The sequence below is a fragment of the Hordeum vulgare genome, chromosome 7H, assembly GCF_904849725.1.
Source record: "Hordeum vulgare subsp. vulgare chromosome 7H, MorexV3_pseudomolecules_assembly, whole genome shotgun sequence".
Taxonomy (NCBI): Eukaryota; Viridiplantae; Streptophyta; class Magnoliopsida; order Poales; family Poaceae; genus Hordeum; species Hordeum vulgare.
In genome coordinates this window covers 69395385-69421874 of record NC_058524.1, presented here as the reverse complement: position 1 = coordinate 69421874, position 26490 = coordinate 69395385, and the positions used below count along the sequence as shown (strand labels likewise).

The 26490-nt window shown below is 45.4% G+C and overlaps 2 protein-coding genes and 2 pseudogenes across 2 annotated transcripts; all 4 read right to left on the bottom strand.

Moving 5' to 3' along the window:
• Positions 1-7681: 7681 nt before the first annotated feature.
• On the bottom strand, positions 7682-8482 carry LOC123412765 (annotated as a pseudogene).
• A 5396-nt stretch (positions 8483-13878) lies between these two features.
• On the bottom strand, positions 13879-14490 carry LOC123411677 (annotated as a pseudogene).
• Positions 14491-16429: 1939 nt separating this feature from the next.
• LOC123412573 (pathogenesis-related protein 1-like) lies at positions 16430-18957 on the bottom strand. Its single transcript, XM_045105523.1, has 2 exons — positions 18725-18957; positions 16430-16725 (listed from the first exon to the last, which is right to left on the bottom strand). Exons 1-2 carry the CDS (start codon positions 18909-18911, stop codon positions 16430-16432), a joined length of 483 nt encoding a protein of 160 aa, XP_044961458.1. The 5' UTR covers positions 18912-18957.
• A 4592-nt stretch (positions 18958-23549) lies between these two features.
• LOC123413113 lies at positions 23550-24432 on the bottom strand. The gene has a single exon (XM_045106061.1). It carries the CDS (start codon positions 24402-24404, stop codon positions 23841-23843), a length of 564 nt encoding a protein of 187 aa, XP_044961996.1. The 5' UTR covers positions 24405-24432; the 3' UTR covers positions 23550-23840.
• Between the last annotated feature and the right edge of the window lie 2058 nt (positions 24433-26490).

Below are 26490 nucleotides of genomic sequence, written 5' to 3'. Positions count from 1 at the left end.
AGCGATGGGAAGTCCATCACCGCCGCTACCGGATCTCTCTCTGCTTCCCCACCGTCGTCACCACCTCACGACGGTCTCTGGAGGGAGCTCATCGAGTTCACCATAAGGTAATAAATCTACTATTTCATACCGAACACATCTAGCCTAAGATCCACGGGATCTATTAATGGTATCATAGCCACGAGGCTTTTTGATGTGTTTTCGGATGAAGAAGTACAAGTAAAGATTCCCCCTCCCCGATATGAACCCGAGAAGGGCAAAGATCAAAGAAAAGAAAGCTTCACCGGAGTTCTCTCCGACAAAGAAGCACCGCCGCAAGGCCGCGCCTGTTCCTCTCAATCCACACACGCATCAGCATGCCGAGGTGTGGGGAAGAAGACCCTACCTCTGTGGAGGCAAAGTATGGATCTAGATCCAGCATGAAAACAAAGAAGTGAATCGGATCCAATCTGAAAAAGGCAACAAAAAGAAAACAAAGGGGAGGGGATAATGGCCAAGAACGAGCTGGCAAAGGGCATCAACACCGCTCCCTTGATGGTGGCGCGTTCACCGCGAAGGTGCTCGCGCGCGCCGGCAAAGGTACGGGAATGATGCCGCAGTTTTCCCTGTTAAAGAAAATGAAAAGAAACGGCACCACGAGCACGCCATTCGACGGCGGTGCGCTTCCACGAAGGGAAACGCACCACCGGCGAAGAAGGTGGCCACAGTGCCACAGGATCAAAGGCCCGAGAGGAAGACAAGGCCGACGCGGGGCCTTAGGCCGCCACGACCGGCGCCTATCGCCACACCCTCCGGTGGGGCACAAGCCTCCGCGCGTGAGCTGCGACGCGGGGCTCAGGGACCTCCTCGGCGGGGCATGCATTGCACCGACGCGAGGGAGGCCATGGCCACCATGGAACGCAAAGGGAGGGAGAGGCGCGGCGTCGGGGCACCACAGGCAACCCCTCATCGGGGAAGGAACCCGCCGGTGCAAGGCCCTGCTACCGCGACGCGCTCGTGGAAAAACCACAGAGAAGAGAGCGGCGGGGTTGGGAGAGAAATGAAAGAGGTTAGGGTTTCGCTGGTGAGGAGAGAGTTTTTATCCCAGTGATAGACGCGCCCGGCCGTCGGATCTAATCCGACGGTCCACGACGAAACCCTAAGCGGCGCGGGCCTCACAGGCCGAAGGGAGCCAGGCCACCAAGGGCCGCAAGGGGGCGCCGCGCGAGGCCGAGGCAAAGTGGCGGGAGTGGCGGTTCAGCCCTGCCCTGACCAGGCACAGGAGCCGTCGGGCCAGGAAAGCCTCGACCCAAGTTAGGCCACTGCCCAGGCCACACGTGGGCGACAGCCAGGCCGGCCCATGCCGGTTATTTTCTTTTTCATTAAAGGAACGTTTTACTTTTCTGTCTAGTTTTAGGCAGACTTAAAATGATTTTCTATGCATTTTTTTCAACGGAAATATTGTTTAGAAAGTAGAAAATAGATGTTCGAAATTTTTGTAAAAGCAATGATGATTTTTCTGAAAAGAAAAATAAAAGATTCTGAAAATAAAAGAAGATTTTCAGAAAAAGAAAAGTTCATGGATTTTATAAAAGGGATTATAAAGTTCATGGATTTTTAATTATGACAGAATATTTTTCTGTAATAGTAACATGATTTTTCTGAAAAGAAAATTAAAAGGGTTCTGAAAATAAAAGAAAGATTTTCAGAAAAACAAAAGTTCATGGATTTTGTAAAAGGGATTATAAAGTTCATGAATTTTTAATTTTAAGAGAATATTTTTCTGTAAAGGTACATAAATTTTTATATTCACTTTTTTCCGCTGCAAAGTAAAAAGGTTTAGTCCTCCAATTAAATTGGAACCAACGGGAAAATTTAATTGGAAGAACTGTTATTAGCAAAGTTTTTCCCTTGTGGGTGAAATAAGATTCAAACAGTGTCCGCTATGACAATAGAATGATGTTTGTTTTAAAGTTAAATATGATATTGTTATTTTCTGACCAACGTTGATGATAACAATACTATAATTGTGTGAGTCATCTTATGTTTAAAGCTTAAATCTCTGATAAATTTTGTATCAAAGTGATCAATTTTTGGAGCACAGATAGAGAAATGCATATTTCTATTTCTGCTGCAATATGGTTAATGATGATGATTATTTCTTAGCAAAGTTGTTCAATAAGAATACTATCATCACATTGTTTATGAGTTATATGCATTATTTCCATTTCTGCCCAACGGTGATATGGAATTAATTTAGAAGGATGATGTTTTATTCTAATCTGCCACCACGGTGATTTAGAATATTCCAGAAAGTTTTAAAAGGTTTAATGTGCATGATTTTAATCAGACCAACGTAGGGTTATTTTTATGCTCATTACCGTTGTTTATTGACTAAGTTTTCTCAGACTAAAAGTTATTCAAGCTTTCACTCATGAAAGCGAATGTTTTGGCTACTAGTGACCCGAAAGATGGAAAAGAAAGGTCATAACTTGAGGGAATAAATTTTCTCTAAAGAATGGCTTCACAAGAAAAGAACTCCTGGATATTAATTCAAGAAAAGAAAAGAGATAGAGCATTGAGAGTCTTGGTTGACGAATGTCTTTGATGTACTCTCTATGATGAAGTCTCCTTTTTTTCAGTCAACATGATTGAAATGAAACAAGCAACATGCATGTTTAATTTGACCAACGTCGGATCAAACATGTGTGTCAAAGATAATTCAGATTTATTTCTGAATTTGATGCAGTCAAAAGAGCCAACTATGGCATTTATGTCCCTTACAGGGAATTACCCGCATGGCGGGAAAAGTCTGGGAAAAATGCCTGCGTAACCGGGTAAAGTTGACATTGTATTATGTCAACAATCCGTGTATGGCGGGAGAAATTTTGACAAATGCCTTATCCTGGATGACAGGAGAAAGTTATGATGACTCATGTGCACTTAATGTGTCCCACTATGGGAGAAAAGTATGGAGTAGCTATTAAGCCTTCCTAGTATCGACCGTACACCTTATGTGTAACAGTCATTAAGCAATCACTAAATCCAGAAAGGATAAAAGTAACAGAGGAACCTAAAGACAAGAATGATATGCAAGTGTGACTTGCAAAAGTGACAATTATAAAGAACTCTGTTGAGTTTCTGAAATAAAATGAGGAAAAAGTACTCCCATACTAGTTAACTTATAACTTCATTTTACATGAAGTGATAAGATGAATGAGCTAGATAATCGAAGTTTCCTCATTTCACAAGAGCTATTAATGGGTTTCGAAATTGTGGCAGAAAAGTTCTAGCCACATTTCGAGGGGGAGAAAGAGACATGAAATACATTGTAGTGTATTTCATGACTCCTCTGTACTTTAGATGATGTGATGCACATTACTCCTCTGTACTTTAGATGATGTGATGCACATTATGCATCTAAAGTGATCCATTAATGAAGAATGTGATTGTCAAGGGGAGTACGACAGTCATTAGAATACCGTCATTATGATACCCCTAAAGAAAAGAAACAGTTGTATTTCCGGATCTTTTATAGTTCTGAAAGCAGACTAAGGAATACAACAATGGTGCTTAAAGTGTCATAAAGAAGAAAGTTTAAAGATACGCCATTTCTTTAGTGAAGATGGAGTAATCTGGGGGAGCATGTTGTATGACCTATACAACACATGTTGTAAGCTCTACAAGGGATCTTGTGATACAGGTCCCTGTAAAACCTATTGCCTTTTGGAAATGGGTGACTATAGAATTAATTTGCCTCTTGGCAATGACAGAGCAACGACAACCCCATATGAAAGAAGTGCAAGTACCTGAGATTTTGATGGTCTCTAGGAATGTGAAAATCAGACACTTGTGACTACTATAAAGTCTATGTTAGTGAAATTCCATCATTTGAATTTCACTAACATAGACTTTATGAAGGGTCTACAAGGCAAATGTGACTCCAAAGGAAATATGTAAAGGTGTAAAACATGACTTAAATCGAAAGATTTTTGCAAAGAAAATAAGAGGACAATTGCATCCATGCAAAGTTATAGAATGGGAAATTCGTTTCCCAATTCCTGTGCATCTGGATGACGTCCTACTTGCTAGTGGTGATGTCAGTTCTAGTGTAGGAGGAGAGAAGAAGTTCTTGTCCTCAAAGTTCAAAAGAATAAAAGGGGTATTAGAAATGTCGCATGGACATGCTAGGAAAGATCTCTAAAGTATGCATACGAGAAAACCTACGCCTGTTCTTATAGTCAAGGGTAATTGAACTGGAAACTATGGTGTTTCAAAAGTTAATAAAAAAAGATTGTAAACGAATATGGTACCATATGCTTCAGTTGTTGAAAGCTCAAGATATTACCCTGACACAGTTCACGTATATATCCGGGTTGTTTTGGCAATGTCCAGTCCATAGATAAATTAATGGAATGGAATCAAAGATATAGGCCTCATGCTGAAAGAAATAAGTGCTCTCAAAAGATTGTGAGTACAAAGGCAGGACTTGTGAAATGTATAGCGAAATCCACAATCGTCGCTAACTTCCATACTCGGAGTTTTGTGTGGAAAATCTCCAAATGAGTGAAACGATTGTCATCAATGTGATGCAATGATATGTTATAGCTTGATATGAGGCTGAGGGACAGGCAAAATGGTTAAGGCTACCTGTACCCGGAGTTGATAATGGTTGACAACAACGATAACATTTTAAGTTCTTTCTCTCCTGTCACAACGAGTCTAGTGTTGATGCCAAACACACTGACAAAGAGTTGCGTGTTGTGAAGGAGAAAGTCCGGAATTGTGGAAAAATGCTTGAAGCATAAAAGCAACAAACAAGTGTTTGCAGATCTGCTTATCAAAGGCTTACCGCCCAGGGTGTTCGGAGAACACACAATCGACATGGGTTTTATGGCGTAGTCTAAAATTTCCGGACAATAAAGGGCCCAAGGTTAAAGAATCTGTCTCAAAATAGACAGGTACATTGTGGTTGTCTGATTCCATCGCCAATTGAGCCGTGACGATGAAACATGCCTTATGTATTGATCTGTTGCGAAACGAGTAAAGTTAAAAGCATATGATGAGATCGAGGGGGAGAATGTTAGGTTGATCTCTCTTCAATGGCCCAACGGCCCATTGGAACCTTGACCCACGCCCTGATCGGGGGCGTCCATCCCAAACAAGGCTGGTGGCCCCCTATCGCGCAGTGCTATATAGAGGAGGTGGGGACCATGGCACATGACACGAGGTTCGCCGCCGCCACTGGTTCCCCACTCTCAACCCTAATTCGATCCAGAGGGTAGCACTGAAGCGATGGTAAGTCCATCACCGCCGCTACCGGATCTCTCTCTGCTTCCCCACCGTCGTCACCACCTCACGACGGTCTCTCGAAAGAGCTCATCGAGTTCACCATAAGGTAATAAATCTACTATTTCATATCGAACACATCTAGCCTAAGATCCACGGGATCTATCAGGTGAAGCTTAGTCGGATGCGTCTGGTCAGTGGAGACTGGGGAAGGCTCCAAAGCCAGGCATGAGTTTTTCCAAATTGGATGGCACCGTCGGTCGGCTAACCTTTTATCATTGCTGGGTGTGAAAGCTTGAGCTTTTCTCCGCGTGGGGAAATTCTTCTAGTGGTTGGTGATTAGCCAGCTGCATTATCCATTAACAAATGCCTGTGATAAGCGTGTACATGTATCATTACACATAAATCAGCTAGTTGAGATGCTGTGTTGCATTCGTTTATAATCATATTTTGCTCACCGCATGTACTGGAAAACACACGTTGTTGTTTCTTTTAAGCAAAACCATTGTATATCACGCTTTATCAACTTTGATCATGCACAATACGGGCTCATTACAGAGAATTTTTTTTGGAAAAGAAGGTTAAAAACCTCGTTCTGTGCATCAATGGGCATCCAACCATCTTTGTTTACATTCCTTTGTAATCATAGTTTGCTCGCCGCATGTACTGGCAAAACACACGTTAACCATTGTATATCACGCTTTATCATCTTTGATCATGTACAATGCAGGCTGAAGAGAGATGCCTGTGGAAATGAATTGGTTCTTTTTTATAGAACCGATGCTTATTTTATTTGTACAATAGGACATGTGTTTATTTAGGCACGTCTGCTATAAAAACAAAAACGGGTGCTTAATTATTTTATTTTATTTTTCAAGCAACTAACTAGCACCTTGCATTGTACATGGATTTGAGGCAGAGGTGTTTTATAGATGTTCGTGTTACTGTCTCAAGCATGTCTGACAATTTTCATCCGAAACGAAGCAGTGGTGTTTCGTCGGTGGAAAAAAAATTGAATGTGATATTTTGGGGTAACAATTGATGCTTAATTTGTTTATTTTGCAGATGCCAAAATACTTGACCTTTTGGCCTAAAAATTTCCGAGTAGCATTTGGATGTGACAAAGAAAACATAACATTTTTGTTAGGATTTCCTTGACATATCAAAATTCATTTTCCATGGACAGGAGCACATGCTCCCGCGAGTCGAATTGCATTTCTCATGGAATTAAGAGTTTTATTCAAGAGATGGTTAGGGAAGGAGGTAGTTTCAGTGGTCGAGCTCATCTGCTTCTATGGGCGAACAGTACAATCTAAATAACATAGGAAAATTTTGAAAAAATAATATATAAATCCATAAAGATGAAAAGTTTTCTATGTGTCTCCAAAATTTTATGACGATATGACGTCAAGAGAGATCGGGACAAAAAAAATGATAACTTTTTTTTCTGTCCTGAGCTCCCCCATGTCATAATATGGTCATGAAACTTTGCAGGCACATAGATAATTTAGTACAAAGTAGTCAACAAGTAATTATTTTATTTTGTCTAGCTAACATGTTTTTTTTCTCAGGAACACTTTAAAAGAACTATTGCAATAAAAATATGATTTTGGATATGAGGGGCATGCCTCAAAGAGCACGGTATTTAATTCACTAACACTCGCAAGAATCGCTTCATGAACGCATAGTAGCGCGATTGGTCGGTTAGACATGCGGTGGCATGGCAAAGCCAATGCACAAGGTCCCGGGCCCAGGTTGGTGCTTACCTCATTGGAATGGTGATCGTGGCAGTGTTCATGTATGCCGCGCTCGCGGCTGTGTATGTACGGTATGGAAAGGCGTGGCATCTCAAAAACATGCGCCAGAGTTTGTAGCCTCAATAGGTGAGAAGGCAGGTTCTGGGTTTACCTGGGCTCACCGGAATCGCCGTCGGAGCTTGGTACATAGGCGGCAGTTGTGGGTTAAATCCAAGTAGCCTGAGCGGAGAGGGCTCATGGAGTGGGTTTTAGGAAGTTGAGGGCATATCATTGGCAGGATTGGGTGGCTGTTGGGACTATGAGGCATGCATAGCAGGGGTCGTGGCTGCGGACGGAGATTCCGAGTAGCTCAACGGGAGGGGATAGGACGAATCGTCAAAAAAGCTACATCTGAAGAAACCGCATAAACCTATTAGAGGCAAATGTGATGCCAAAAATAAAAACATAATGGATTGTACATTAAAAATAGCTCTTCCTATTTGAAAAGAGCGAGTGAAATTATCTTCAGTCGAGCAAACATAAGAACTTCTCAGCCCACAAACTTCCAATTCAAAATATATATACGAGTTCTGTTTGTGTTTCAGATACTTCCTTTTATTCTAGTACAAAATCACGAGGAACGTGCGCAAGCAAGCAGCAACATCAAGGAAGAACACCCTTTGATAGTTGTTACAAATACAAACATTTTAAACTTCTCAAGTCCACACCATGTTCAGCTCTCTTGTTGTCACTACTTGGAGGTTGGAGCAGCTTTATTAGATGTGGAAGAAAGCACGCAAAAGTCAAACTAGGGAAAGCATAATCACATATAATCCCTCTCGACTGATTTAGTTGTAGGCATCCAGGTTGGCGATAAGGTAGGCCTCGGCGGCCTTGAAAATGGCCATCACAGAGTCCTTGGCCTTGGTGATTTCATCATTCACCTCCACGCCCGGCAGCAGGTTGTATGTCGATTCCACATTCACTACGCTCCCACCGTTGGCTGCCGGCTCCACCTTGATGTGCGATGTGGCCGTCTCGATCGCCGTGTCGATGCCACCACCCTCGATGAGGGTCGACTTACACTCGCACTTGTCTACGTCAATGAACTCGAGCCTCTCCTTCATGAGGTTGAAGGGCATGGCTGGAAGATCAACTATGTGTTATGGTTTGACCATAGGTACCAGACAGTAGGTGATATGAGTTGTATATATGATGCATATATACCTGAGATGAAGTTGAACTGCCTGACACTACCGATGCCGCCTTCTCCCTCAACAAGGTGGGCGCTGGTGACGATCTATGGCGCGAGCTTGGGGGCCAAGGTGTGCCAGTCCATAACGCCGGCACGGAAGAGGCGTGACAGCGACCGGCGACTCAATCTCATGGGTCCAGCTGTTGGTGGAGGCCATTGCTATGATGATCAAGCTAGTACAAGTACAACAAATGATGTGAACTATGACTGTTGTAATGGCGCAGAGCTGCTTGGTTTTCTAGAGAGCAGAAGTGAGCGCTATATATAGGATCTCGAAAGCGGGGTTGGTGAAGCTTGGCCCGAATGGGTCTGGTGAGTGGAGAGTGGTGAAGGCGCCAAAGAGCTTTTCCAAATTGGATGGCGGCTAAGCTTTTATCATTGCTGGGTCTGAAAGCCCGTGCTTTTGTCAATCTTTAGTGTTGTTTTTAAGAGCTTGTCAATCTTTAGTTAGGAGAAGAATTGCACCACGGTCCCCGTGGGGAAATTGCTCTAGTACTAGTAGCTGATAATTATCCAGCTGTGTTACTCATTAACAAATGTCTGTGAGCTTGTACATGTATCATTACACATAAATCAGCTAGTTGAGATGCTGGGTTGCATTCGTTTATAATCATATTTTGCTCACCGCATGTACTGGAAAACACACGTTGTTGTTTCTTTTAAGCAAAACCATTGTATATATATCACGCTTTATCAACTTTGATCATGCACAATGAAGGCTGATTACAGAGATTTTTTTTGTTTGAAAAAGGAGGTTAAAATCCCGTTCTCTGCATAAATTGATGCATACGGCCATCTTTATTTATTATTTAACATGTTTCTAACAAAAACATATATCAAGTCATCCGAACCATCACTCACACCTACAAAATTCGACAATATGGAGTGCTCTCACTCCCCATATCTAAAACAGGAGCCATTGTCAATCCATCCACATAACATATCGGAACCTAGTGCAGCATTCATAAAGCGTACACCACATGCATATGTTTTAGACGCCGCCATAATCATCTAACTGTTGATCCATCTTCAGGAGAGAGATCTGCTTCATCGTTGCAAGTCCGTCCATCCGTCGACGCCACCACGGAGCCCAACGGCGCCACCATCCCACGCTCGTCCGTCCACACATGAAGATTCTGGACATCTGTCGTGCGAAACACCTGCTGACCAGGTATGACCTCGAGCGTACGTATCACCTATCGGCCAGGCATGCCTTGACATCTCCACCGAAAGCTTCGTCCAAGACGAAGCCGCACCACCTCCTGCCTCTGTCTTCCAGCTTTGCTCCACAAACGATGCTCCCAAGAGAGAAGACGACACCGCAATACCGCCATCGTCCAATCTGGAAGACTAGATCCTAGGTTTCCCCCGGAGCAGCACGAGTGGGATGACAGTAGTTACACGACGATGCCTTCATCAAGGTAACGACACAGAACACCGTCATCGCCTGCCATCGGCTTGGTTTTCATCCGCAACTGTGTCTTCCCAACTCACAGCTGGAACTAGACGACGGATCTCGAGATGTGACCATCTAGCCTTAGGCCGACCACCTCCAATGGAGGAGATGGCCACCATCGCCAGTAGCACCGGCCAGATCACATCTCGCCGAATGCACCGTCGACCAGTCAACCATGGCCACATCCCCTCCTGGTCCGCCCTTCCCACGAAGCAGCGGAGCAGTGCCGAACCGTTGGGAAAGACAAAGAACGAAGGGCGATCTCGTGTCGCCGGTCCCTCCAGACCGTGGGGCTGCAGCCTAGATCCCCGCCGTCCCCATCACCGGAGGGCCCCGGGATTAGCCGGGAGCGATACAAGGGAGCCAAGCGCATGCGTTTATTTAGGCACGTCTGCTATAAAAACAAAAATTGGTGCTTAATAAAAGTTGATTTATTTTTGAAGAAACTAACTAGCACCTTGCATTTTACATGGACTTAAGAGTTTTATTCAAGAAATGATCAGGGGAAGGAGCGAGTTTTAATGCTCGAGCTCATCTGCTTCTTTGGATGAAAAGTAAAATAAAAATAATATACATTTAAAAATAATATAAATCCATGAAAGATGAACAAGTTTTCAATGCATCTCCAAAATTTCTTGACGGTATGACACCGGGAGAGCTCTAGACAAGAAAAACAAAAATCAAAGTTTTAAGAAAGATTTTTTTTTTTACTTCGGAACATAGATTTTATTTTTTTTCTGTCCTGAGCTCCCCCCATGTCATATGGTAATGAAACTTTGCAGGCACATAGAAAATGTATTCATATTTCATGTACAAAAAGTTACAAATAACATGACGACATACTGCCACCGCATTGAACTTCTCTTAGCCCATCAAAGCCATGTCTATCTCATGGGGTTACCTCTATTATTAAGGAAATCCCGAGAGACTCGGTTCTAACTACCATACTAATCTTACTATCGGCAACATTCGGCATAGCCTTCCAGTCCTCTCTGTCCTTACCTCTCCTTTTCTGGTCTTCGATATCTTGGGTACCTGCAAAGCCATGATTGTGCAACACAGAGAAATAACGTTAAATCTTAAAGTAAATCCACAATCACTTAATACACATACATAGTGGTTGTGAGGCTATGCCTTGGACATTAGCGTGACGGGACTACTCACACATCATGAACAAATCACAAACAATGATATCATAGTTGGCAACCATAATCCTGCTTCCGATTCATCTCATCGTTAGTTCGGCTTACAAAAAATGGCCCACTTCGAGCACCCGGTTCCATGGTACAGCTAGCCGAAGCAGACACATCGTCCTACCTGTTTAAAGATTGAGAATAGATTGAGGAAGTTGCGTTCCTAATGTCTTTAATAAATGGCTTTACCTGATAGAGCTCGTAACTTGCTCCTGCTATCCCGAGGGAAACTTCGGAGGAACCAGCTACCAAATGTAATGTACTCTTGAGTACAAGTACAATGGCTAATTGAGATGGAGTCTATGACAGTGGAAATGTCTATGCAGTGGTGATGAATGTTGTAGAAGGTAATGGTTACCACGGTGGCGAATGGATGAACTTGATGAATGGAGCGACTCTCCACGTTGAAGGGTTTTTTCTCCCGTTTATATGTTATGTGAATCGACCTTAGGGTGCTTTCACGGAAGTTGTCAGTGCTGACATCACGAAGTCGGTGGAGCATCGTATGAGCATTGGTACAAGCGTATGGTCATGCCGAATGTCGTCTTCACCTCTGGAGTTAGGTTACATGCCTTTGGTTGATTGGCATTAATCTTTGCGCGTATTATTTCCATTTTATGACTTGATTCATCACCTAAAAATGTTAATTTATGTAGGAAACAAAGAGATTTACAATCTTTCCAATTTGTTGTCACAAATAGGCAAGTCAAAGTGACTATCTTTGGAAAGTCTGAAATTGTCCACTATAAACATGGGTAAAAGTGAGTGTAAAATACACTCATCTACTTCCCAAGATTACATCTCGATCATACTCAAGAAAGATACAATATCATATGGAACTCACTGTACAAACCAAAATAATGAGAATATTTTGATTCACTTATGCCCGATATGTGTCGATAGCCCAACGCTTTATTCACACGAAAACTTAGCATAGTTGTAGAGGCGACACTCATTAATATGCAAGCCTGTTAGGACAAGATGATAAGAACAAAAAAATCATTAACTTAGACAAAGTAGTCAACTAGTAATTATTCTATTTCCTCTAGCTAACACTTTTTTTGGGGAAACACTTTGGATGAACTCTTGCAACAAAAATATAATTATGGGTATGATGGACATGCCTCGAATAGCATTAGCATAATTCACTAACACTCACAAGCATCACTTCATGAAGGCAGGGTAGCACGATTGGTTGGTTAGACATGTGGTGGCATGGCGAAGCCAATGCACAAGGTCATGGGCTCGGGTTCGTCCTTAGGTCGCAGGAATGGAGGACGTGGTGAAGGCGGTGTTCCGATTATGGCGCGCTTGCGTCCCGTGGACAGTCTGTGCAGGCGTGGGATTTAAGAAACATGTGCCAGAGTGCGTAGACCCAATAGGTGAGAAGGCAGGTTCGGGGTTTACCCGGGCTCACCGGCATTGCCCGTCGGAGCTTGGTACATAGGCAATGGTTGTGGGTTAAATCTGGGTAGCCTTTGCAGAGAGGGCTCATGGAGTGGGGTCTTCGGTCGAGGAAGTTGATGAGATATTATAGGCGGGATCGGGCGTCTGTTGGGGCTGTGAGGCATGCATAGCAGGGGGTAGTGGCCGCGTCCATAGATTCCGAGTAGCTCATGAGGAGAGGATAGGACGTGTCGTCAACAAAGCTACCATCGAAGAAACCAAATTACCCTAAGAGAGGCAAATGTGGTGCCGATAAAAATAAAATGGCTTATACATTAAAACAATCTCTTCCTATATTTGAGTGACGGACGTATCTTCCTCCGGCGTCTGATGCGGGATCGTGGCGGGCGCGAATATGGGTGGTCCCTATAGTGCTCGAAATTGGGGCAACAACCCCTCTTTCTCAACGAGGGCGGACTCCTGTGGCGTGTGGGCGACTCGGAGTCTGGATATCAAGGTGGTGACAACATTTCTGCGACTGGTGGCGGTATCGTACGGCCCCTCCATCAACAAATTGGGTTTGATGTGGCTCGGCAGGTGACACATGTGCCTCTTTCGGAGTTGTTGGGTAGTGCCAGTTACCGACAGTTGAAGCCACCGTTGGATGCTACACATGATGTCTTATTCGGAGACATCAAGTCATGCATGCTACTGGCAGGTGATGCATGGTGGCTCTGGCGGGGGTGTCATGCTTAGTCTGTTGCTGTTGGATGGAAGGTGGTGCGATAGTAGCGGGATGCAGATTGTATGGGACGTCTTTGTCTTACATTGTCTTCTCTAGAGGTATCCGGCTATTGAGGTGTGTGCAGACGGAAAAGGGCGATGGTATGGACGACTTCAACGACGAGTTTATGCACTCCGCAGAAACACACGGTCTCTAATCGTGCTATGTGATGCGTGCGTTGTTTCATTGCTGAAGGTGGTGGATTGAAGCTTGGCTTTGGGGATGAGAATCCGAAGTTCAACCTTGTGGTGGTCTGGCCATCATCGACGCATGTGTGACGATTCCTTCTTGAAGGCATAGCCTAGGAGTTATGTATTTTTTCCGTTTCTCATGTCTATTGTAACATAGGGTTAGTGGCTATATGGTGAGCTACTCTCGCGAGGTATACAACCTTAGGGTTTATTTTTTGCTTTATTTATCGATTGATGTTGTTCGGTTGCTGCTGAATTTTGCATTATTAATAATATATGATTGCATGCATCCTTATGATGCAGACGTGGGGGCCATCTTGCTTTTCAAAAAGAAGGCAAGAATAAAACCTTCTCGGAACATAAATATCCAATTCAAAATACATATATGAGCTCTTTATATGTTTCAAATAATTCTTTTTATTCCAGTACAAAAACAAGAGGAACGTGCGCAAGCAAGCAGCAACATCATCAAACAATATCACCCATTGATAATTGTTACAAATACAAACATTTTAAACTTCTCTAGTCCACACCGTGGTCAGATCTCTTGCTGTCACTACTTGGAAGTTGGAGAAGCTTTATTAGATCGGGAAGAAAGCACGCAAAAATCATATATGATCTCTCTCAACTGATTTAGTTGTAGGCATCCGGGTTGGCGATAAGGTAGGCCTCGGCGGCCTTGAAAATGGCCGTCATAGAGTCCTTGGCCTTGGAGATCTCATCGTTCACCTCCACGCCTGGCAGCAGCTTGTATGTCGATTTCACCTTCACTACGCTCCCACAGTTGGCTGTCGGCTTCACCTTCATCTGCGAGGTGGCCGTGTCAATCGCCGTGCCGATGCCACCACCCTCGATGAGGGTGGACTTGCACTCGCACTTGTCCACGTCAATGAACTCGAGCCTCTCCTTCATGAGGTTGAAAGGCATGGCTGCAAGATCAACTATGTGTTATGCTTTGACCATGTGTACCAGAGTGCAGGTGATATGAGTTGTATATATGATGCATACCTTAGGTGAAGTTGAACTGCCAAACACTGCCGATGCCGCCTTGTCCCTCAACAGGGTAGGTGCTGGTGACGATCTGTGGCGCCAGTTTGGGGGCCAGGGTGTGCCAGTCCATGACACCGGCACGGAAGATGCGCGATGCAGAGACCGACGGCTCAATCTCATGGGTCCAACTGTTGTTGGAGGCCATTGCTTGTTGTGATGATCAAGCTCGCACAAACGATATAAGAGATGTGAGTTGTGACTGTTGTAATGGCGCAGCGTTGCTTGGTTTCCTGGAGAGCAGAAGTGAGCGCTATAAATAGGGGCTCAAAACCGGCGCCGGGGTTGGTGAAGCTTAGAGTTTTTCCAAAACGATATAAGAGATGTGAGTTGTGACTGCCTCAAAAACTGGTCAGTGGAGACTAGGGAAGGCTCCAAAGCCAGGCATGAGTTTTTCCAAATTGGATGGCACCGTCGGTCGGCTAACCTTTTATCATTGCTGGCTGTGAAAGCTTGAGCTTTTGTTTAGTGGTTGGTGATTAGCCTGCTGCATTACCCATTAACAAATGCCTGTGATAAGCCTGTACATTTATCATTACACATAAATCAGCTAGTTCAGATGCTGGGTTGCATTCCTTTGTAATCATAGTTTGCTCGCCGGATGTACTGGCAAAACACACGTTAGTTTTTTTAAGCAAAACCATTGTATATCACGCTTTATCATCTTTGATCATGTACAATGCAGGTTGATTACAGAGATGCATGCGGAAATGAATTGGTTTTTTTTTAAGCACCGATACTTATTTTATTTGTATAATAGGACATGTGTTTATTTAGGCACGTCTGCTATAAAAACAAAAACGGGTGCTTCATTTTTTTATTTTATTTATCAAGCAACTAACTAGTACCTTGCATTGTACATGGACTTGAGGCAGAGGTGTTTTGGCTCCTGGATGCATTTGCACCCGAATGAACAGTAATCCAAGAAATAATAGTAAATATTTTCAAAAACTCTGGATTTTTTTTGTAGATGTTCGTGTTGCTGTCTCAAGCATGCCTGACAATTTTCATTTGAAACGCAGCAGTGGTGTTTCGTCGGTTAAAAAAAAATTGGGTGTGACATTTTGGGGTAACAATTGATGCTTAATTTGTTTTTTTTGCACAGGCCAAAATACTTAACCTTTTGGCGTAAAAAATTTCAGGTAGCATTTGGATGTGACAAAGAAAACATAACATTTTTGTTAGGATTCTCTTGACATATCAATTTTTTTTCCATGGACAGGAGCACATGCTCCCGCGAGCCGAATTGCATTTCCCATGGAATTAAGAGTTTTATTCAAGAGATGGTAGGGAAGGAGGTAGTTTCAGTGGTAGAGCTCATCTGCTTCTATGGGCAAAGATTACAATCAAAATAACATAGCAAACTTTTGAAAAAAAAATATAAATCCACGAATGATGAAAAGTTTTCTATGTGTCTCCAAAATTTCATGATGATATGACAGGTATGGGAAGGCGTGACATCTCAAAAACATGCGCCAGAGTTTGTAGTCTCAATAGGTGAGAAGGCAGGTTCTGGGGAGAGGGCTCGTTGAGTGGGTTCTAGGAAGTTGAGGGTATGTTATAGGCAGGATTGGGTGGCTGTTGGGGCTATGATGCATGCATAGCAGGGTCGTGGCTGCGGACGGAGATTTCGAGTAGCTCAACGGGAGAAGATTGGACGAATCGTCAAAAAAGCTACATCTGAAGTAACTGCATAACCCTAATAGAGGCAAATGTGATGCCAAAAATAAAAACACAATGGATTGTACATTCAAAATAGCTCTTCCTATTTGAAAAGAGCGAGTGAAATTATGTTCAGTCGAGCAAACATAAGAACTTCTCAGCCCACAAACTTCCAATTCAAAATATATATAGAGTTATGTTTATGTTTCAGATACTTCCTTTTATTCTAGTACAAAATCAAGAGGAACGTGCGCAAGCAAGTAGCAACATCAAACAACAACCTTTGATAGTAGTTACAAATACAAACACTTTAAACTTCTCAAGTCCACACCATGGTCAGCTCTCTTGCTGTCACTACTTGGAGGTTGGAGAAGCTTTATTAGAACAGGAAGAAAGCACGCAAAACTCAAACTAGGGAAAACATAATCATATATTATCCCTCTCAACTGATTTAGTTGTAGGCATCCGGGTTGGCGATAAGGTAGGCCTCGACTGCCTTGAAAATGGCTGTCACAGAGTCCTTGGCCATGGTGATCTCATCGTTCACCTCCACGCCTGGCAGCAACTTGTATGTCGATTCCACCTTCATTACGCTCCCACCGTTAGCTGCCAGCTCCACCTTGATGTGCGACGTGGCCGTGTCGATTGTCGTGCCGATGCCACCACCCTCGATGAGGGTTGACTTGCACTCGCACTTGTCCACGTCAATGAAGTCGAGCCTCTCTTTCATGAGGTTGAAGGGCATGACTTTCCACGGGAGAAAATTGCTCCTGGTAAGCTTCTCTTGGGGAGGAGGGCCGAGCGTAACGACCTGAGTGGTGCTTGTGGATGGGGCGGAAGTGGATGATGATGCAGGTTGGGTGGCAAGGGTACTCATGGTACCGGAGGAGAGGGTACTCTATGTGCGATCTAGGAGGAAGAGGCTCTGATGACCGTATGAGGAAGCGTATCTCCATCCGTAGGTGGCCGCTATTGAAATTAATCTTGACACGTGACTTGTGCACATGCATGTGTGCTCACTGTGGGAGTACTAGCCAGTCTATGCATGTGTGTATGACCGAGTAGTATGAGTAATTAGTACATGCATTGCATGTTAGTGGTTTAGATAGTAGCCAAATTGTTGAGTTAGTTAGCTGAGTCAATCCAGGAATTAGTTAGCATGTTAGTTGAATCATGTGCATTGGATGTTGTCCAGGGTCGTGTGGCCGGCCGTTACGGGATGCATGCTGCACACGCGCTGGGGCGTGCATGGAGTGGATTAGTTAGTGCTGGTAGTGGGTTGTTGTGCGTGAGTGCATAGCATTAGTGCCTCGTCCTTGTATATATATATTTGCACTTGAGTAATGGAAGAGGTCGGTGAGGGCTGAGCAGAAACAATGTAGTCTTTCTGTTCACCAAGGAAGTATTCTGGGCAAAGCCCTTGGTCATCTTCTTTGGTTGTGTGCGTGCGTGTGTGTTCTTGTGCTCTTGAGAGAAGAGAGAGTTGTGAGAGACAACGGGAAGTAGAAGGAGAAGTGGCGCCGCGACGACGGCGGCGCCAACATTTGGTATCATGAGCTTGGTTGTTTTGGGTGTGGTTCGCCGTGTCGGAGGCGTGTCGGCAATGGCGGCGTTCGTCGGCGGCCGTGCGAAGCTCCAGGCCGTGTGTCGGCCTATGAAGGTGCGCGGTGGTGTGGCTGTTATGGCGGACATGGTGGTGGCGGCGCGGCGGACTCCATGTGAGGGGGACGTCGGTTGCGCAAGGTGGACGTCGTTGGCGGCATGATGCTGCTAGCGGCTGGTGTGTGTCTTCATCATCGTCGAGCGGCGTCATGAGTGATGGAGAAAGGTATGTCGCCTGGTAAGTTGTGTCACCGGCGGCATGGAGGTGGTGGCCATGGATCGGAGGCCATTGCCATAAGGAGTTCTATGTGCGAGTCGTCGATAAGGTGCGTCATCATCGACAACATGAAGTGAGTCACCGACGAGTTGCGGCACCGGTGGCGAACATGAAGGCGAGTCACCGGCGAGTTGCGGCACCGGTGGCTAACAAGAAGGCGAGTCACCGGCGAGTTGCGGCACCGGTGGCTAACATGAAGGTGAGTCGCCGGTGAGTTGTGGCACCGGTGGCTAACATGGAGGCGAGTCACCGGCGAGTTGCGGCGCCTGTGACGAACATGGGATGAGTCACCAGCGAGTTGCGGCACCTGTGGCAAAGATGAGACAACGAGTGTGTCGCGTGGCATGCTCGTGGTGAAAATGTAGGAGGTGTGACTCTCATCGAATCAGCATGACAAGATGGCATTGGCGGTTGTCTTCGTGGCGTACAAGTTGTGGAGATCGCTAAGATACATCCGGTACAAGAGATCACAAAATAAGCAGGAGATACTAACCGAATAACAGAAGGATTCTATTCTATCTTATGTTTAACAGCCTTGAATATAGCAGTGACAGGGTCCTTGGCCTTGGTTATCTCATCTTTCACCTCCACGCCTGGGAGCAGCTTGTATGTCCATTCCACCTTTACTATGCTGCCGCCGTTGGCTGCCGGCTCCACCTTGATCTGCGACGTGGCCGTCTCGATCGCCGTGCCGATGCCACCACCCTCGGTGATGAGGGTCGTCTTACACTCGCACTTGTCCACGTCCATGGACTCTAGCCTCTCCTTCATGAGGTTGAAGGTCATGGCTGCCAGATCAACTATATATTATGCTTTGACCATGTGTACCAGACTGCAGGTGATATGAGTTGTATATATGATGCATACTTGAGGTGAACTTAAACTGTGTGACACTGGCGATGCCGCCTTCTCCCTCAACAGGATGGGCGCTGGTGATGATCTGTGATGCGAGCTTGGGAGCCAGGGTGTGCCAGTCCATGACACCGGAACGGAAGAGGCGCGATGCAGAGACCGACGACTCAATCTCATGGGTCCAGCTGTTGGTGGAGGCCATTGCTTGCTGTGATGATCAAGCTAGCACAACCGGTGTAAGGGATGTGAGTTGTTGTGACTGTTGTATTGGCGCAGCGTTGCTTGGTTTCCTAGAGAGCAGAAGTGAGCGCTATAAATAGGGGCTCAAAACCGGCGCCGGGTTGGTGAAGCTTAGTCGGATGGATCTGGTGAGTGGAGAATGGGGAAGGCTCCAAAGCCAGGCATGAGTTTTTCTAATGCCTCGAGATGCGTTTGTTACTCGCTACTGCCAACACTTGCCATAAAATAAACATAGCTGCACCCATATCGGTGCATGCCACTAGCTACCGCCAACATCTGGCATAAATTAGACACCGAGATGCACCCAATGCATGCATATCGATTCACCCAAGCTGCCAACTTCTGCCATAAAATAAACAAACGCCGCTGTCCCCGAAAGTGCATTTCTGCTCCCGAGCTCATTTGAGCTCGGGTGAACAGTAAAATCGAAAAAAAATCTAAAAATGTTCAAAAAATTCTGAATTTTTTTTTGAGACCAACTTTGACAAAATTTCTAAATGCATGCAAAAATTAGGCATGAACTAACATTTTTACAAGGCGTGGCAAAATAAACAAAATGGATGCTCTGAAAATGCGCATTTTCAGAGTGTCTATTTGTTTATTTTTTCACGCCTTGTAGAAATGTTAGTTCATGCCAAATTTTTGCATGCACTTAGAACTTTTGTCAAAGTTGGTCTCAAAAAAATTTCAGAATTGTTTGAACATTTTTTGAATTTTTTCGATTTTACTGTTCACCCGAGCTCAAATGAGCTCGGGAGCAGATACTCCACGTCCCGCTGTCCCTTCATTATTCATCTCTTCCTTCCTCTAGAACAGCTGTACCGCTATGCTCACGCCCGACTCTTTCTTCATTCCTCTAGAACAGCTGCACCGCTATGCTCACGCCCGACTCTCTTTAGATATATACTAGTCGTCAACCCGTGCATTTGCACGGGCTAGATTTTTTAAAATGAATTACTTAGATTTTTTTAGTGATTCATATTAATTTGAGAAGAAGAATCAAAGATACTATATTGTAGCATTATCCACATGCAGATGATGAAGGTACACATACATTGCTACGTAGTGGGCAACTCTACCAATAGGCATATATAGTGGCAACTATACATAGCGGTCACATCTAAAAATCTAATCAAATAATTGTTTTCATTTAGTATGGTATCTGGAAATGAAGTTGTGAAATAAACCTTAACAAAAATAAGAATGTGCATGGAAAAGCCATCCTTTGAATAGCTCGAGACTTACTAATGTCGTTTTGACTGGTAGAGCAAAGATGTAATTTAGCAACCTTGAACTGAACTAACCTATTCGTGGTTTTAAAGGATTTACCCTTTGTCAGCTTAGTCATGAGCAAAACTCCATGGTAAAAAAACTAATAAAAGATAACAGTACGGCTACAAAAAAACATGAAACACGCAATACTTCTATTTGTAAGAATATATTACACAGTTCAACACATGGTAGAATAAATCACGCTCATGTTAAGAACCTACCATTCTTCTAAACCACAACATGTATCCATATTTCTGTCAAATACTGGAATTCCAGCATGTTGGTGACCTAAGTAGAGTCACAACCATACGACGAACGCGGTCCTACAAATGAATTGAACATAGACGACCAATAAGATGATTATTTGCACGGGAAAGAGATGAAACATGAAAGGCCCTGCGATAGCAAAGAAGAATCGGATCGTCGCCAAGAATCAGGGCAGCATGGCCTCAATCAACCATGCTAATGCCTAAGCATCTGAGAACACTTAATCAACCCTCAATGCATGAAGGGGCGATCAGATGAGACTGAAATTCTAACAAAACAAATAATTCCATGTATTGCTCCAGAATTTCCTCTGACCACTTTCCTTTAAGAGGTATGGAAACATGCATATGAAATGGAAACCATGTAATTTGGATTAAATATATCTGTGCCATAACTCTAAGTTTGCTCGAGCTGAAAAAAGACCTCAACCTGGACTACAAAGCTGTATATTAATACTATCCGTGCTTTTGGAGAATTTACCTTTCGCCTATTTAGTCATGAGAGAAATTCCCTGGTAAAGAAAAATGCTGGGAGTAAGCCTACAAAATTGGTAATGAAATAATACTTTGGAGAATATCTTGTAAGAGTGTGATTTATACTTCTTCCAATTGCTTAACTGTGTAAGATAGCTTACCTTTCTGATCGCCCAAAGCAGGCTACAAAAATCGGCAAAGCAACAATAATACCTTTAATATTATCATACAGAGGTATGCACTGGTAGTAGTATAAATCACACTCTTGTTGATGACCATGGACATATTATCATTGATCCGACCAACATAATGTACCCTTATCTTTGCCCAATACTCCCCATCTTTAAAATGATTAATTTGAACTCAAAACTTCTGGAACGCGTGTTGCTTCAAAAAGGATAGCACTGCCTAGTTTTGTACGGCCCGCATGCAAACTGACTCTTGTCAGCCCTAGAAAGCTTACGGTTCTAATCATTCAAAGAAGCCTACAGAAACACATAACACACAAATAATACGTTTAAAATATCTTACATGCACGGTTAAGCAATTGTAGCAGTATAAATCACACTCTTGTTGAGTTTTGACGACCATGGAATCTTACAACTGTTCTCACCCACAAGATGTACCGCTATCTTTGTCGTGTACTCCATCTGTAAAACAATAGTTTTCTGCAGAAAAATTAATAAATGTTAAATCTCTGTTAAAATACCAATTAAGAGGAATCAATACAGAGCATGACGGAAAAACCTTAGAGATTAGATGACTAACTTCCAGGAGTCAAGAGAACAACCCATTGCGTTTCTTAAGTTGGTAGCGCCACACGGTTTTACATGGTAGGTAAGCCTACATGTAAACTCCAAAACATGCAATTTGAATAGAGTAAATGATGGTAGCACATTATATGGTGGAAAAATAAGTATAAATTTTAAATTACTTATAACGGTACTCGAGCTAATTACGTGCACATGTAACTCCATGAAAGACATCTTCGCGTAATTCTGACTACCATGCTTGACCCGTTGACTTTGAACCCCATGGTCACATCTTAAATCAGTTCTCATTTCATTCAAATATGTGCGTCATAAACAGATTGACATCCAAGCATCGTGATTAATCAACAGAGTTTCTTAATTCAAGGTCATTGAGTAGTGAATGTCCATAGTACCAACAAAATGTTAGGGATAAACAAAATCAAATCACTGTCAGATTGATCAAAGAGGGCCATTAATTTATGTTTAGTGATTGCAAAGCAGCAGCAGAGTTGGTAGAAACAACTTAAAATGGACTACCACCAGCACATAAAAATTCCACAGATGGTAGTGAGGATCAAAGCTAAAAGACTCGATCATATGTAGACTGCAGCAAACATTTGTGATTTATTAACTATTAAAATATAGTTATACTAAAAGAACAAAATTTCTGTTCCAATTTAGAGATATAATAATTATAATTAACTACCTAGGTTTGCAACAAAAGCTACGTGAGAGATGAGCCTTCCCTAAGACTGGAGCCTCGCATGCAGAGGAGACACGCACAGAAGTTAATCAGATCTAGGGTAGTAATGCACAAGAAGGTCTACATAGACCAATTAGCTGGGCATGCTGTGGATAGATGGAGGGGCTCGGTGGTGAGTACCTTGGTCAGGAGCATTGCCAACGCTTGGTAGGAGAACTGAGCCATCATGGTCAAACCTTCGCAGTGAGGAGATTGGACGGAGCAGCACAACACATATGATACCGGAAGAAGAGGGCGTTTGCTGCTAGGAAACGGGAGTGCATGGGGTTGACCTAGGCGATCTAAGTATGGTTAGGTTGGAAAGACCCAGGATGTTTAAAGAACATAAAGGTAGATCTGATAGACGCCGTATGATGTTAGCTTTCCATCATTAAACTGAGAGGCTCATGTGGCCCACCAAATCAGGCGCTCCTATTATTTCATCTTCTAACAATGAAAGTCCGTGGGCTTTTTTTCTTGCGGAACTAAACAGAATTGCAGCCTTAAATTATATGGGTCAATCTACATCGTAATAAATCGGTCCCATCAGATGTACGGCTCATATTTACTGATTAACGTAGGAATTTTTTGAGAGTGCATGATTAGTATAAGTATAGATATTATTTAAATCATTTTTTATCTAACAGATCAAGAATCGATCTACACCGTAATAATTCGGTCCCATCAGATTAACGGTTCATAAAATCTAATTAACGTGAGATTTTTTAGAGAGCCATAAATTAGTATAAGTATAGATAGATGTTTGATAGAGAGATTCGATTCACAGATCGCATAAACTTAAACGCCAAGACTCTTGAGTTTGATATATAAGTAACTCGCCCATTGTGAAGAAGAAGGTCCGGATCATCTCCTGGGCTGATACGGAGAGAAGGGTGGTTGCTCCGTTGAAATACCTGTTGGGGCTGCCCTTCGGCGACACACGCCGAGGCAGCCCTCCGGCGACAAAACGCCCGACGAAGGTAGAAGAAGATGAACAGAAACACTTGGTTATGGCGACGAACGCCCCGGCCGTCGAACGGCCTGTATATTGGCTTCTATTCCACTCAACTGATTACACACACCTCGGTGGACACACCATACACGTACATGGCTATATATAGCCTCACGCACGCACGCACACAGCCAGGCAACAACCTGTCCGGCTCTTATGCACACGACCTGCTCCACTACATGCACTCACGCACTAATAGCTGACTTGATCACCCATGATCCACATGACCCGGACCTGCCTCTCCGCACGAACGGAACTGCAGCTGTCCATGCATGCATGATGATCTGATCTCTTTTGCTGCCGCTTCTTCAGCTATGACCATACACGGCAAGACCTGGCCAGCATCGGACGCTCGGACATCCACTACAGCTAACTACGTGCATGACCCATACAATGCGTGGTTTATTGCTAACACTCTCCCCCTAAACCACGACCTCGCCATCGCCGAAGTTGTTGCAGCTCCCGTCGTTGTCGTCGTCACAGCCGCGGACTCGACCTGGCACGCTGACGCCGGTCGCCACCGTGCCTGCTTCTTCACGATCGTCCGCACACGTACGCATGGCGATCCGATCTTCTCGTACGGGAGCCACCTGCTCATCCGTGAGACCTGGGACGACTCGGTGAACACGAACGCGAGCACGGACTCACGCGCCACCGAGACACCGCTGACTTGGGACAGCGCCACACGCCGTCGCAGCCACCACCTTCTTCCTCGGCGACACACGTCGAGCTCCTCGATGACGCCACGCCCTGCACGCCCCGGCTCGCGCACACGATCACGCACTGACATGATCGACGCGGCCGTCCTGCGCTCCGCTGGATGTGTTCTCCTCCGGTGATCTGCACGCCCTCGGCTCACGCCGCGCCACCGCAGCCTCTGCGCCACCACGCAGGTCCGCCGCGGCCTCCGCGCTCCCCGCACGTACAGCATGGCCATGCTCCACGGCCTCGCCGCGCGCACCCGATCGGCGCCGACGAACGTCACCTTCAGGGAGTCCCATACCTCCCTGGCGGTGAGCTTCGTCGCCACCTACAGCAGCACATCCTCCGGCAGCGCTCCGAAGCTGCACCACCGAGGACTTCTCGTCCGCCATGCTCCACGCGGACCCACGGTATGCCGCCTCCGCGTCCGCCATGACAACCACCACGCCGCGCACCTCAACAGACCGACATACGGCCCGAAGCCCCGCGCAGCCGCCGGCGAACACTGTCATCGCCGGCACGCCTCCGGCACGGCAAACCACGCCAAGACGAACTGGCTCATGATACCAAATGTTGGGGCTGCCCTCTGGCGACACACGCCGAGGCAGCCCTCTGACGACAAAACGCCCGACGGAGGTAGAAGAAGATGAACAGAAACACTTGGTTATGGCGACGAACGCCCCGGCCGCCGAACGGCCTGTATGTTGGCTTCTATTCCACTCAACTGATTACACACACCTCGGTGGACACACCACACACGTACATGGCTATATATAGCCTCACACACGCACGCACACAGCCAGGCAACAACCTGCCCGGCTCTTATGCACACGACCTGCTCCACTACATGCACTCACGCACTAATAGCTGACTTGATCACCCATGATCCACATGACCCGGACCTGCCTCTCCGCACGAACGAAACTGCAGCTGTCCATGCATGCATGATGATCTGATCTCTTTTGCTGCCGCTTCTTCAGCCATGACCATACACGGCAAGACTTGGCCAGCATCGGACGCTCGGACATCCACTACAGCTAACTACGTGCATGACCCATACAATGCGTGGTATATTGCTAACAATACCAGCGTGATGTATGCGTCGACTTCCACAAGTGGTTGTCCGACAGTAATGAGAAGGAAACACTTACAGGTTAGAACAAGCATGCACTACGAAAAGATTGTGCTCTTTTTCCGTAACTGGTGGCATTTTTTTGTGCTAACATCTTAAGTTTCAATTTTTTTATATGCAGAGTGTGGATCTGTTATGACCGGTACAACATACCAACGGAGGAGGCCCAATGGGCAGGGTTAATTACGGGCTTAGCCCAAGTTATCTTACCTATCTTAGAGTCCAAGTTATATTAGAGTCCAAGTTATATTAGTGTTCAAGTTAGACTTCAAGTTATCTAGGGTTTAGTGGAGGCTGTCCTCCTATATAAACACATGTACCCTTCGATATTAAGCAGACAATAAACAGTATATTCTGTTGTCGTCTCCCTCAGGAGACGAGAACCCCAAACCCTAGCCGCTTCTCTCTCTCTGTCTCTCTCACCCCGCGACGGCGCCCAACCGCCGGCGCCAGCGTCCCCAACCTCGCAGCCCGCACTTCCACCCCTACAACCTACGTCCGAGACCTGGTAAAACCCTAGCCTCTACCAATTTGGTATCAGGTAGCTTGGGTTTGATGAGTTTGTTGGACCTTCCCACCACCACCACCGCCGTCACCACCGCCTTCCCCGCCACCTCGCAGCAGCAGCCGCCGCCGCACCACTCGCCGCCACCGGCCACCTCAGGTCCGGCCGCCTCCGGTCCCGCGGCCCTGGCGGCCGAACCCGCCCCGTCCTCTCACGGCGGAGATGTCCTCAGCGATCCGCGACCTCAACCTGGCGGTCTCGAACCTCCGGACTTTCCTCCAGGCTCCGCACGCAACCACGCCACCACCGCCTCCGCCGGCGGCGCCCTTCGCGCCACCGTCCCCGGCCACTTTCGCGCCCCAGGGCCTGCCGATCACCCAGGTCCGGTGGCCGCCGTCGCCGTCCCCGCTACCGACGTGGATTGACACGCCGACCTACACGACGGCGCCACTACAGCTGACGGTGTTGCAGCCACACGCCCCCACCTTCGGGGGGTTTGGCGGGTACAGTAATTCGTACGCCGGGAGCTCCGTGGTGCCGCAGCAATCTCCTTCCGCCACGCTGGGTCGTCACGAGGGCACCTATGCGGCCTCGCCACACGTGCAACAGCGACCCCGCTTCAGCAAGCTGGAGTTAGCCACCTACGACGGCACCGTCGACCCCCTGAACAGGCTCAATAAGTGC